The 14,192-nt window shown below is 38.8% G+C and overlaps 1 protein-coding gene across 1 annotated transcript in view; it reads left to right on the top strand.

The window, feature by feature from the left end:
- ST7 (suppression of tumorigenicity 7) overlaps nt 1-14,192 on the top strand; it is a gene marked incomplete at its 3' end in the record, with an annotated part of 156,923 nt that overhangs the window by 108,122 nt on the left and 34,609 nt on the right. The window contains exon 9 of the mRNA XM_082001783.1: nt 11,547-11,661. Coding sequence (XP_081857909.1) covers nt 11,547-11,661 — 115 coding nt within the window. The remainder of the gene's footprint in view (nt 1-11,546; nt 11,662-14,192) is intronic.

Here is a 14,192-nt window from a genome sequence, read left to right as displayed (position 1 = left end):
ATTATGAAGTTACATAACATTTTTTCTGAAGCACGTAATGAATGCTGCCAGCTTAATGAACAGGTCTTAAGTATTCTGTTTCCTCCTTGCAAAGCTGCAGTTTGGCTCTGTGCATTGTTTATGTCACACTATTCAGACCTGAAGACAGTGTTATTTATTCATGCAAAACCTATTATTGAGAAGTCAAAACCAAGTAATGAATCTATAATAAACTGATTTCCCTCTGAGATGGGGGATGATTATATCCCTGTTTTGTAGGCAGGGGAGCTACCAATGGTAGTCATAAGTCAGTAAGCTTCAAAGCTACAAACCTGAAACATCAACAAATTTGAAACATTCCCCCTGATACTTTGGGGATGGCAGGAGGGGCAGCTGTCCACATAAGGCACTGTATATGTTTCAAGTATGTAAAATGCTCGAGTTTAGAGGTAGCTGTGAAAGCCTAGCATTTCTTCAAGTGAGATCCCCTGGATACAGATGAGGAACACAGTTCTTTTGAGGAGGTGACTTGCCTTACCCAAGGTAGCAAGTCTGTGACAGAAGGAAGAATGGAGCCCTAGAGCTCTGGGCAGATGATGGTAGAACTGTTTACCAGTTTCCTGTGTTCTCCTTTTTTACACTTAATTTTCCAGCTCCCACAAATGTAAGGTAGAGGTGAATCCAGCAAGATGTAGACTTCTGCAAGTTAAGCTGAAGGACCTAAATTTTAAATGCACAAAATGGAATCCCAGACCAGAATGAAGCATCTGTAGTGTGCTTTAGGTAGCTCGGATGAATGGTCCCAAAACCTGCCTAGTGAAAAGGGAAATTCTCACCACAAGTCAGTGGGAATTTTAATGGAAAAAGGCAAGTGACTTTTCTCTGGAGCTTAGGCACTTGCATCAATGGCAGTACGGCAAGTATGTCTGCCAGCTTGGAATCCAGCACCCAGCATCTTCTCCTGGAACTAGGGCACTCATGGGTATTTTTTGAAAGCATTGAGCAGAGTTCATTGTAATACTACAGATCCTCGTCCTAAATAATCTACCAGATGGCAAGTGGTGAGTTAACTTTGTTTCCTGTCTCTAGCTGGGGTTTTTCATGCACACAGCTCTCACTCCGCAGAATCACTAGGCTGCCAGACAGAGGTGTTGAAAAAGAACTTGTCAAAAACCCAGCCGTTGTACAACTAGGAGTGTGAGAAAGAGGAACGAGGAAGAAAGACCTGGTTTTGCAGTCTTGTGGTTAGCTGGGAGAGTGTTGATTTCAAAAATGTTATTTTCAGTCCAGTCACCTCCACTGATTCTTTATGAATTTTGTTACACAGGCACTCGGGGACAAATACTGAAATGTTTGGGGACAAACACTGGAATTCTAAGTTCTGGCATTAATATGCAAGAAGGATAAAATTTTGAATTTCACATTCAAATGTCACACATCATAATTATGGCAACTTCTGGAGCTTACTATGGGCTCCTGAATGTGTTTTGAGATTTGTAGATAGGGCTATGTGGAACAGATACTCTGTGAAGCCGCCTTCTGCTGATGTCAATACGTATGGTTAATTGTGTATGCAGAGCACTGGATTTAGGGACTTGAGTGATCTATGTAGTCCTAGGTTTCTTATGCAAAGTGAGACCCAGAATGCTTTGATTATAATGAATGGCTTATTCTGTCACTAGAGAAAAAAATGTGTGTTGTTGAAGTTAAGTACAATGTGGATCTTGAAAGGCAGCAATGACAGGGAGACCCAAAGGCAATGTTTGTTAGACACTTGAAGGATAGAAAACACTCTCCAAAACATAGGAATGTTTTGCTAAAATGAAAGGACTGGATGCAAGGCAAAGGAGGTATAAAGATAGAATTTCAGCTTCTAGAGCTTCAACTCAGATCAATGCATTCTGTATTTTTCCACGTACAGACACTGAGCCAAATCCTCAGAACTGAATTTAGATGCCTCTAGAGCTCTTCATGGTGAGCGAGCAGACCTGAGAATTAGCAGGTCCCTAGATGGGATATAAAAGCAGCAGTATCTCTAGGTCACAACTCCAGTACACTGGGAGCAAGAGTAGGGTCAAGTCAGCTTTGCTGATGCTTTTCTTAGACTAACTTGGAGCTACTTATTTCTCATGAATGCATATCTTCCATTTCTTCATAGAAGACCTAAATAATATACTCAGAAGACATAAATAATATACTTATGAAGAAGTTTGAAGAACGTGAATGTGTCATTGAAGGTTTCTGTGTGATTGATGAGGGAGGAGATGAATTTATTCGCCTTAAGAAGAATATGAAGAAAATGTTGGCTGGGGACTGCTGAATCGAGCATCAGGGGATGGAGGGCGGAGGCCCTGTTTGTGTTTGAAGGATTGAAAACAGATTTCTCAAGACATGGAACATGATGGAAATGAAGTGTTAAGAGGTTCATGACACCATCTGGGAAATATGATTGGGATGTAGTGAGTCTTTGCCACTTTGAAAAAATGAAATATTTGAGAGTGTTTAATTCATTGCATGTATGAGGCCATCTTGAGAACATTATTGATGGATTAGATTGTCTTACTTGAATTTTATGTAAGAAAAGTCTGAGATCCTGCTTAAAACACCTCAGTGGAAAGAAAATGAGTTGTTGGTGACTTAAGATTTTAATGTTATGGTTATATACCCTGCTGATAGGAAAATCATATTCTCTAATATTATATTGGAGATATTTAAAATCCAGTTGTTTTAAAACTTTAGAAACAGAGTTTTTTAATTTAAAAATGGGTGGGAATTTCTGTTGCTTCTGTGATTGATTTTGAGATAGTATTTTGTTGCTGGCTTTGCTGCTTGGATGTCATTCATTTAGTTGAGTTGAATTAATGAGAAATACGAACCTGTAATTTTCATGGAAGCACGTAATTGAATCATACATAGGTGTTGCTTTTGATTGTATTTCTGATGATAATTGTTTACTATATTTTGCTATAGAAACCAGCAGCTGTCAGTATTTGTATATATTGAGTTAACTTGTGATCTCATTTTGATTAGTGTATTGTTGGAATAACTCCAGTCTAGTCAACGGAGTTATTCCAGTTTCATTCCTGTTTATACAGAGAACGATACAGTCTGTGAGGGAACTAGATCTCTCTCACTGTCCCTGCGGAGAAAGTCTTCAGTGCTGGTTGCTTTATTTGTTGTGCTGATTCTGTTAGGAGGATTTAAACTAGCGTGTTCTAAATTATGTTGGAAAATCTGATACGTGCAGAGGTGAAAGTTCCTAAGTGGTGGCTGTGGGGAATCTTCAGTATCCCTTCATTTTGGGATTTTGGGGACAATCATCTTTATAGTGGACAATGTTGCAAGCCTAGTAGCTACATGCTGATGAGCAAGCGATACCTTCTGTACCAGCTGCTCTCTCTCTACTCTTTGCCCATTCCCTCACCATTACAGTGGAAGAAAACAGAAGTGTGCTGGGTTTGTGTTTCATGTTTTTCATTATTGAAAACAGAGAGGATGTGGAGGGTATGCAGAGACACTTCTTTCTGTACTTTGCAGGTGACTGGATCAGTGACTCTCTGCACTACTGAATTCAAGGGCATACTGACATATTTCCTTTGACTGGGTCATTGGAGTGTTCAGATGAAAATGTACCATGCAAGAAAGTGAATTGTCAAATTAATTTGAGCTTCTTGTGATTGTTCTGGAGAACATTTGGACTGTGGAGCAAGCTTTCATTGAAGGATGTTGTATGTTTAGGAAAGAGAAGAGTGGCAGGCAGAAGGTGTGCTAGCGGACAAAGTGAACAGAAGCTATTAATTGCTTCCTCTTTCAGAGAGAAGATGAAAGAAAATTATTCTAGAGTGTCTTTATCTCCTACTCTGTGGCCTTGTGCTCCCCTGAAGACTGCTTTGTAGTCTTAACAAGTATATGTTTCTGAGACACAGTGGAATTGCAACTTGCCCCGTGCTTTGCAGCTTTGCTTAGCAACAGGTGAGGTTTAGGGAGAGAAGAGACTCTCCAGGTCTTTCTTCAGATCTGGAGGAGGATAGAAACCAAAACACTTTTTAAGGGTCAGAAGAGTACATTTAATTTCTGGGATCAGTCATATCTGCTGAGAAATTGCTCTTCAGATCACAGTAAAGGACCCAGAAGTCTACTTCTATGTACCTAGCTCTGAGAACCTTGCTGAGGATATTTCAGTTGGATGTTTATGTGTTCATCTCAGTGCTCACCTGAAGTCTCTAAATGCATATTTTATGCCACAGGAGACACTAAGGAATTATCAGTACCTAAGCAACTTGTATTGTTAAGAGTGCTGCATGCTTATCAATGGGCTGCATGGTATGTTGTTTAAACACTCAGGCTGCCCAGATCATTTAAAATGGTTTAGAGGTTATGTCATTTGAAGGCTTCAAAAGGGTACTCAACCATACTAAATAAATTTTAATGATACGGGTAGGTTGGGTTTTTATCTTTTTATGACTAGCGGTGTTAGTGATTTTTGCTGCTGTAACGGTTCTGCAAATCTATCATACTTTCTTGGCAACCTCTTTTGCTGTGCTTTAGATTAGGTTTTCTGTTCAATATTCTTTTGAATTCTGTATTCTTGTGTGCATTGCTGATTTGCTCTTGGGTAGTGGGAATAAGTAGCTGGGACATCGTTCTGCACCTTGACTTACCAAGCTGTGTGAAACAAAGAGAGTACTAATTGCTAGTGAAGATGTTACGAACCCTAGCAACTTAACACCACAACTTCTGCAGCTACTTGCATTGGCAGCTACTGTCTCTCTCCCAAATACTTCTGTGCTTGAGGCAAGGATTAGCGAGTCAGATTCTTTGGCTTGTGTTACACAGGTCAGGCTAAGCAGGCTGCTCTGCCTTGAGTGGGATTCTAGCTTTATTAACATCTGTAGCAGTTATTTAAAGTACCATTTATTAAAATTTGAAGGAAAAGTACTTCTTAGTTAAACGAGACCAAGAGTTATCTCATAAATTTTAGAAGAGTGCTGCTCTTGTGAATGGTGACATTTGCCAATCTCTACCACAGAGTAGTATCTTCAGTTAATTCTTGTTCTGTCACACAAGCGTTGCAATAATAGCAAGTGATAAATGCTGATTTTAACATTTCCATATGCCTGTATATTCAAACGTGGTTTGTTTCGTCACATTCACATGTTATGGCTAAGTGGGAGGGGTGGATTGGAACATCTCTCATTTGAATGGGCTCTTAAACAAAATGGAGGCTCCTGTGATTCCCCTGATGGTATTTATCCCTTCCCTTTACCTGCACGTGACTAAGACCCTCACTTTTCATCATGGCTGTGACCCTGCGCAAAACCCTCAAAACCTAGAAATTTGATGACTACTACCTAAACGTGATAATAATGTTTCTCATAGAAACTACAGGTTTCCAGCATTGTGACTTTATTAAGATAGAATGTAGTCTTAGAATATAGTCACATAGTCTTGGTAGGAGCCCTGGTAACTTGGACTGCTTTTTGTCTGCCCTCCTGCATCACTCCATGGTCAGGGGCTTTGTATTTTCCTTTAATTATGCTCTTCCATTTCTCTGGAATCTCCTAGCCCTCTTTTGAGCTACTAGCTCATTTCCTCACTTTAATTTCATTTAAAAATCTACTTCTAAAAATATGGCAAAGTTTCTATGAAGAGTACTTTGGGATCATGCAAATAAAAGAATGTTTTTGAAGAGGGCTATGAGTAATGATTTTATTTTCATGCTTTATAAAGTTACTAATCTTTGATGTAACAAACATTATTACAATTTATCATTGTTACTACTTTTATGTGATGTGATTGTTTACTACTGAAGATACATCTGGAACAGCAACCTGTGCTTTTCTGGTTTCATGCCACATCTGCCTTTAAAATTCTCTTTATTCCTGAAATATGTGCATTTTTACAACACAGTCCGAATAACAACATTTTCATAATTACATTCCTTAAAGAATTCAAGTTATACTCTGAAGGCTTTAATCCTCCAATTAAGAGAGAACATAAAGGCTGCATGTTCTAGCATATTTCCTTAGAGTTTACATATTTGCTAAGATATTTTTCACTTTATTGACTCATTGTTAATCCTACATTGAAGAGAAGTCATATTATCTGTGAGTATTATGGATCACTAGGACTAAACTCACATTTGCCAAATTAAAAATGGAATGTCAGCAAATTTTATACCTGTGCCATCGCACAGTTAGTGTAAACTGGATCTGGGTCTCTTTTCTGACACTCTGAAGGTCAGCCATTAGATGACATGTCAAATTCCCTGAATTCCACATATGGATGAAAATATGTGGATCCTACAGCTAATCGTTTCCAAGCTCCAAAAGAATAAGCTCTGGCAGATTTGGCTTCGTAGCTTCTATCCTCTCTGAGCTGTGAAGGAGTAACTGCAGAGCTGCTTCCAAACAAAACAGTGATTATTTGCCAAAAGAAATGTAGCACATAGAGAAATGCATTAAATGACAGAATCCTACTTTTGCTGTAATTAAGCAGAACTTTAATTCAGGTAGGTCCAGTGTATTTCAGATCATTTTCCAACTCTTGAGAGCTATGGGAGTGTCTGTTTGCATCACATGAATCCCACTCACAATGAGACCAGGCTGGAATGAGTTGCACTTCTAGGACCAGGACTTAGCCTAATTTTTAAGCATCTGACATTGTTAACAGAGCTTTTTGGTGTGCTAGCCTTAGTCTGCTGACAATGTTTCTTCCCTTCTGTGCTTGCCAGGTGAGCTGGCCAGGAGAAAAAACTTAAGCATTAGTGTATCTTACTAGACATCAGAGAATCAACGTGGAGTGACATGTTGCAAATGCCTCAAGCCCTGGGTAAGCTTCAGTCAGAGCTTAGACATCTGAAAGCTCAGCTGTAGACAATGAAGCCCACGGAAATTGAGGTTTCTGTTTTTGTACTCAGAAATGGCTTGGAGTTTTGCCTTTTCTACCTTGTTCAGTTAACAGTTCTTACAGATTGCAAGTCATATATAAGAAAGCAGCTAATGCAAAGAGCTTGTGAAAAAACGGTGCTATCCATAATGTGTGTTTGATTCTTCTATGGTGGTGGACAGTAGCACCTGGAAGATGGCAACCTCAGTCACTCCTCTTTTAGGAGACAGATTTCACCATTTCAGATACCCACTGTGGGAACAGATAACACTAGAAATTAAGGTTGCAACAATTTCACTGTTTGCATTGAATTTCTCTTGTCTGCTTGTTGTTCTTGTTTCTTCATTTTAAGCTGAATTCAGTTTTCGTATTTATGAATGCATGCAGTTGAATACATTGACCTAAAAATGTTTTTGTTTGTTTGTTGAGAAAATATGAGCATAAGCAGCAATGAATGATAGCATACAGTGTCTGTAAAATATGTGACCATGCATACAGCCATAATGCAAATGGAGAATAAATGTGTCAACACCAGGTTATATATAAGATCATTCATTTATCCACCTCTGTATTCCCTTGAGTCCCATGGTCTAGTTGTAGGCATAAACTGTACCTTAAAGCTGTCTTCTACACAAATAATGTATCACTGCTAATCGATGCATGACGTTAATGTCATCACAGGGAGAATAACGGATGCAACAGTTAAAGCTACATTCCTTGAAAATGTTTCAAAATTTATATCTAAATGAGAAAATGCTGATGACTGAAATATTCTTAGGGAAGGGAGCCCTCTTCATTAAACTGTTCTGTGGGAGATAAAACTTGCTCCTCATCCAATAAATCAGATGTGGATTTCCTTGTACCATAAAGCATTTTTTGTGATCATCACGTTTTCATATCCATCACAAAATTGTTGAACCTACACCCTGCAATATGGATTGGGGTGAGTCTGGAAATACAGCCCTCCTAGGACTAGTGATAAGGTATCCGATTGTGTCAGACTTATTTCCAGAATTTTTCTGCAAAGTTATACTCCCAAAATACTATTTATCCAAAAAAATTAAAAATTACTGCAAAAGCTACCATTTCTGTATATTTGCAGTATACCTAATGAGTCTTTCAATGAAAAGCAGTTCCACTTTCTACACATCTATTTCCCCCCCAACATGCAGAGCAATTGGAACAGAGTATCACCTAACCCAGCCCCGGGTCTGAATGTTATTTCTAGAAAGTATTTTGACCAACATTGATTTCAGAGTAAAATCCTTGTGAACATAGATTTGGTATGGTATATTGAGTAGCTGTTTGAACATCCCTATATAGTGAATATGTATATGAATTGTGAATTATATATGAATGCATTCATAGCTGTGTGGTGTCTATTTTCATATTGTATGAAAATAAGCTTCACTCAGTAGAGCACAGCTCTTTCATACCATCTGAGAAACAACTAACTGGAATTTTACAATGAAACTTTTAGTCCTACCTAGTGTTTATGTAAAAAGCTGTAGCGGCTTTGGTGAGAAATCTTGAGTCCTGAATTTGATGACTGTCTCTTGAGGTCTTAAGGTGTGGAGAAAGACGATAACAGAGTCTTTGGCTTTTCTTTAAGTAAGTGCAGTGCTTGCCACTGAAGTGAAAGCATTTGTCAGGTTACAGTAAAGAAGTGAAGAGAATTAAAATTGATAAGCCAAACAATTTGGCAAATGTTAGTCTGTAACTTAACAGAAAATAAATCTTCGGGTGCAAAGGGAGATCTGTGCCTCTTAAGCTAGAGTCCAGATTAGAGCTCGATGCTGTAAGGGTCTGGGGAACTCAAGAGTGCATTCTTCATCCCGTGTACAGGAATAACGTGCCCGTCTTTACATCTCTGTGTGGGGTGTGAGCCAGCCTCCCTCTCCATCTGCTGGGAAGGGGAGCAGGCTCACAGTCCACTCACCATTGCTCCTCAGCATGACGCAGTATTTGGCCTGCCCTGGCCATCCAGCAGGCTTATGTTGCAACCTTTATGGTGGGGTTTTTTCCTCCCCAGTGTTTGCTTTCACTATGAGGCCTAAAAGATGACCTGTCATAATATTCTTCCATCTAAGTGGTTTTACTTTCTGGGAAGTTTCTCAAAAAACAAGTTTTTACTGTGACTGAAAATGATTTGCAGTGAAATCTATATACTCTACATCCTGAGATGACAGAAAAATGAGTTCATGTCCTCTTTTCTTTTCTTCTCTTAATAGCAAACGTGCTGTCGGTTGTGCACAGTCAATGTTCCAATAGCTGAGTGGGTACTTAGAGGTGTTTTATTTTTGTAGCTACAGTATCAACTGAGTTTGTTACAAGGAGGTTGGACTTCTTAACGTTGGACCTTTCCCACATGAAACCTTTATTAACACTTGTCAGTTTGGCGGCCTGGCAGTACAGACAGTGACCTTTATTCTGCTGCTGTGTTAGGCAGGGTTTGTCACTCTGACATGAACCTAATTAAAATAGAAAAATATAATCAGTGAGTGATGTCAGTGAGAAACTGAGAACGAGAGTAAGAGCTTTTACTGGCCACAGTACAGCTATAACTATCTGCAGCTCTTCCCTTTTCTTCACTGATGGAGGGAATGTTATTCTGCCAGCTATTATTCATTCTCAATGAGCAGGGATAGTCTTTCTTAATCCCTTAGAGGGCTTACTTTGCAATATGTTAATTCTGAACTTTAAATCACTATTTACTTAGGGCCAGATTCTGTCATGCTTTTTCTTGCCAAATAGTAGCTTCCTCTGTTAAAAATGCAATAGTGAGTAAGGACAAGAATGAAGAGAAGTAGGCTCTATGCTGGATCCTTAACTGACAAATCTAACTATGTGAATTTTCACCTGCAGTTATTTTTCTTCATGAGCAATGACTTAAACTTTTTATTTTATTGTCAATTCCTTCCACTTACCTAGATGAGCATGAAGGCCTGTAGTCTATTTTTCAAAAACTGGAGAATGAAAAAAGCCTGCAAACTATGCAATTTGGTTTGTGTTCTTTTTCACAGGTTCAGCTCCTACCATTGAAACTAGGAGTTTTATGGCCATCCCCGTGCCACTAGTATCAAAAATTCGGTCAGCTCTTTCAGCTGCTGTCTCAGTGATCATGATTCACACCAGAAACTTATATAATCAGTTAAACAAAGCAGTGCCATCCTTACCTTTGAAATTTTAACAATTCTCAAACTGCAGCAAAGTCAGTACTATCCAGATAACCAAATTTAGACAGACTTGTCCCTTAAGGTCAGAATAGTTCTTAGATTAGTTTATGCCAGATGATTAACACAAGGAAGAAATTCTCTGTGCTTTGCATCTGTTTACCTGTTAAGGTCTCAACGGAGTGAAGAAGCTCTATTGCATTACCTGTTTCTCATTTTCTAAAGTTCTTGGTCAATCTCCACCCCTCTTGTTTCAATCCTATCCTTATTTTTGTTTATGTTACCTGTTTGTGAGATTAAGATTTGCTGGTTCTCATCAGTTTCTCTATTTGTATCTTCAAAGGTAGGTTTATTAAGTGACAGAGTTTTCGGGTCTAGGTTACTATTTTCAAATTGAGCAAGGCTGACCTTGAATAATTTTCTTTACTTGGCTTGCTGTAGTATTTCTGTTCTCGTAAACCATCTCAGAGAGACTGTAAATGATAGTGTTCCCCTGCAAGTTCCTGAAGAACAGCAGTAATATCAGCTGTCCTAGTTCTACACTGTGTGGGACCTTTCTGTGCTGAATGTACATCATGTAAGTAGTTAAGGTGTAACAACTGTAAAGAGGGCAGAAGGAGGCAAAGATCTTTTAACACTCAGTTCTTTAAGAGAATCATTCTCACAATAAAAAATGCAATTTAATCAATTCTGCAGTAAAAAACATGGATGCTTCTAATAAGTGAGGCTTCAAAAAGAAGATGCAATAGAATATCAGCTTCAGTCATTTGAATCTCTGCAGACACTGAAACTGAGGGAAGTCTTAAGAACAAAAATTCCTGGCCTCTCAAAGGGTTAGTTTGTAAAGTAAAGGCATTTACTTGTAAAAGGATTAGATTATTTATCTACATATTTAATTCCATTTGTCATACAAGATGGATTCTTTAGTTATGGTGTTAATTTGTATAAACTTTACCTTCCTATTCCTGCTGCCTTTTTTTTATATATTGGCCACAATTGCAGTTGTGTTCTAAAGTATCCACCATTACAAATCCTAGTACCACATACTTGATAATATAATTGCATATATGTAAGCTTCTCTCATTTGATTTTATTCTGATTTTTTTTAATGTATTTTCTGATTTTTCTACTAATATACCAGAGAGGTGCTAGATTACTTACTACTGATATGCAGGAGCTACATTGTTGAAGATTCTTTTCCAGTACAATAAGATAACTTGTTCACTTTGAAGAAGCCTGTTAATTGAAGGAGACTTATGTATTCAGGCAGCTGTGCTCTTGGATTTGACTAATTACATCCTATGCAAAGCATGTGTTTTCAAGAAACCTGACCCAGTGTCCATTAAGAGCTCAGAAATTTCTGAGATCATTGTGAACTCTGGGGAAGAGCCAAGAACAAGAGGAACTGAGGGTTTTTAACTTGGTGTTGGTTATTTCAATGCATTTTGAACAAGAAACCCTTTTCCATGTTAATAATCTAACCCTTTCATATGTTATTGATTTTAGTTGATGAAGGAGTTTCCTCTGCTCAGCATGTTCAACATCCATGAAAACCTGCTAGAGGCTTTGTTGGAACTGCAAGCATATGCGGATGTCCAGGCAGTCTTAGCAAAGTATGATGGTAAGTTCATATATATTTATATTTTCTCTATATGGTACACACAGAAGCAACGTTTCTAAGTCAAACTCTTAAAATTTAGGAAACACTGTAATTAAGGTGGTTGGCACAAGCTTCATAGATTCACTTACACAGTCCTTAATCCAAAGATGAAACATTGTGCATTTTTTCTGCCAACCCATGCTTAATTCAGTGTACAGGGTAATGGAACTCACTAGCAGCTCTTCAGTGCTTTCTTGCTTTCTGTTGATATTCAAAGAACGACTATTTAGGTTCTGCAGACTTTTTATTGCATGCTATTCAAACCTTGTCGGAAGAAAGGATTATCAGTTCCCATGTTGACTTTTCTATGAATGTTGACTTAGTAGCATGCAAGTGCTTTACAAACATTAATTGATTTAACTTCACAACAGTCTAGTGAGTAGCAGACTTCATATCTTGTGGGGAAAACTTGGAAAGCTCAGAAGACTAGGTGAACTTTTCACATTAATTTTCAGTATTTTTCAGTAAGCATTGGTTTATGCAGAATTACATCACCTTTTATGTTCAAGTCACAGCTCCTGCTGACTTCAGCTTTAGCCCTTTGAACTTGAATTCAAGACACCAGGCTCTCAGAGGAAAGACAGAGTAAGAAATGCCAACTGACATACTTTGTCTAGTTTAAGTTAAATGGGTTTTCCTTGTATTGTGTAGAAACTTTGTGACAGGAAGAGGAACACAATCCAGTTCTCTTGAGCAGCGTTCATCAATGTGCACAGCGCCACTCTTCATCCTCTTCCTGCAGTCCCTGGCTTACTCACTATCCACATTCCAAGTTCTGCAACAAGTGAATCAGGAATCCTACAGCCATCAGTTTCCTGTTGTGTTACTACACAGTCCTCATTCATCCTCAGAAAAGTCTTATTCTCTGCAGTGGAGTATGGCAAGGGAGTTTATGAAAGGAACATCATGTGATCATATAACTAAAAATTAGATAAGAAGTCACATGAATTAAAAAGCTGAATTAAGTGAAACAGGCAGCTTTAATTTTGATGTTTCTTAACTTTTTCTCTAGGTTGATCTTGTAGCCTTTAAAATGTTCTTAATTACTAGCTCTTACAGCCTTTCCTGTGTTCTTTGAACAGAGATTTTAAGGCTTGTAATTTCCAACGTTTTTGAAAAGGTAGATGGACATCATTTGAGGTACTGTTGTATAAATGGCTACCAATATGGGCTCTGGAGCCTGTATCTACAGTGCTTTGGCCACTCATTCTCTTTGATTCTTTGAAGGACTGCGCATCCTTTCCGCCCTGCCCTTAGCTGATCTGTCCCGTTTGTGTACTGAATTGTCTCCTACTTCTCTTTTGCATGGTTGGTTTCAGATTTCTGTTGCTCCAGCTTTCTGTTGCTCCCAGTTCCTACCAAAAGCTTCTTATTCAGCCAGTACTGCTCATTCCCGATTCCATTCTTCTGCCTCTCCTAACTACCTATCCCAATCTTCTCTTCAGGGCAGTGATGGTCATGATACATCTCCTCACTGACTTCCCAACTCCTGTCTTACCAGACATCTTTTCCATCTACCCTTTTCTCTGTGGCTTCTATGTCCTCTTTATTTGACATTCTCTGCTGCATTGCCTGGATGCCAAAAAGCGGAACAGTATGAGCCCACACAGAGGCTTCTCGCTGTCAGCCCCAGTACTTGGGCCCATATCATCACATGGAACAGTTGCAGGGGGGTGATGCATAAGCTTATTGGAGTACTGAGAGAGAAATGTGTACTTGATGAGCAAAGAATTTTTTTGGGGTATAACCAAAAAAATTGCAGAAGCTTCCACTGAATATGTGCTAACTGCTTTCTTTTAGCAGTTCTTATAACTTAGGAAATTAAGATAAATTTTAATGAGGCTAACAATAGACCACTGGCTTGATACTAACACTGTCATCCTGCCAAACTTCAGATGCCTGCAGTAGACTGTGACAGAGCAGAGGTTATTTAATGGAAGATAAATAAACAGCGGATTCCAGGCAGCATTAGTGATAGTCCAGCCTGGGATGTTTTCAACTCTTTCTGGAGTCAAATCATTCTAAGCAGAGATCAAAATGTCATCCAGACCCTGGAGTACTGCCATCCAGTAGTAGTAATGACTCTGGGAGAGATCTTCGTTGTGCTTAGTCTGGTTGAAGAAATCTGTAGTTGAAGTGGTAACATCAGAGTCTGTCTTGTAGTTCCCTGTATTTCAGCATGTAGTTCCCTGTATTTCAGCAATGCCTGTGACACAGGTGTAGATCCTCATGGACTTTATTTTGGCACGTTAAGAAACAAATAAACAGAAATGCCTATTTTTATGCCCCAGGCACCACAGGATGTTGGCACTTTATAGTCTTTAATGTAGTTATGAGATAATAGCCCTGGGAGATAGCAGGGCACAGAACTATGACAGAACATGGAATTAAGCCATGCCCTCCCAAATCTCAGACTAAACTCCTGTGCAAGCTCTACTTTTGCATATTAAAGCACTGATCCCTAGTTTTAAACAATATCATGGTGGCACTTC

Source organism: Phaethon aethereus (assembly GCF_964289735.1).
Source record: "Phaethon aethereus genome assembly, chromosome: 1".
NCBI lineage: Eukaryota > Metazoa > Chordata > Aves > Phaethontiformes > Phaethontidae > Phaethon > Phaethon aethereus.
This window is presented reverse-complemented; position numbering and strand designations above follow the sequence as displayed.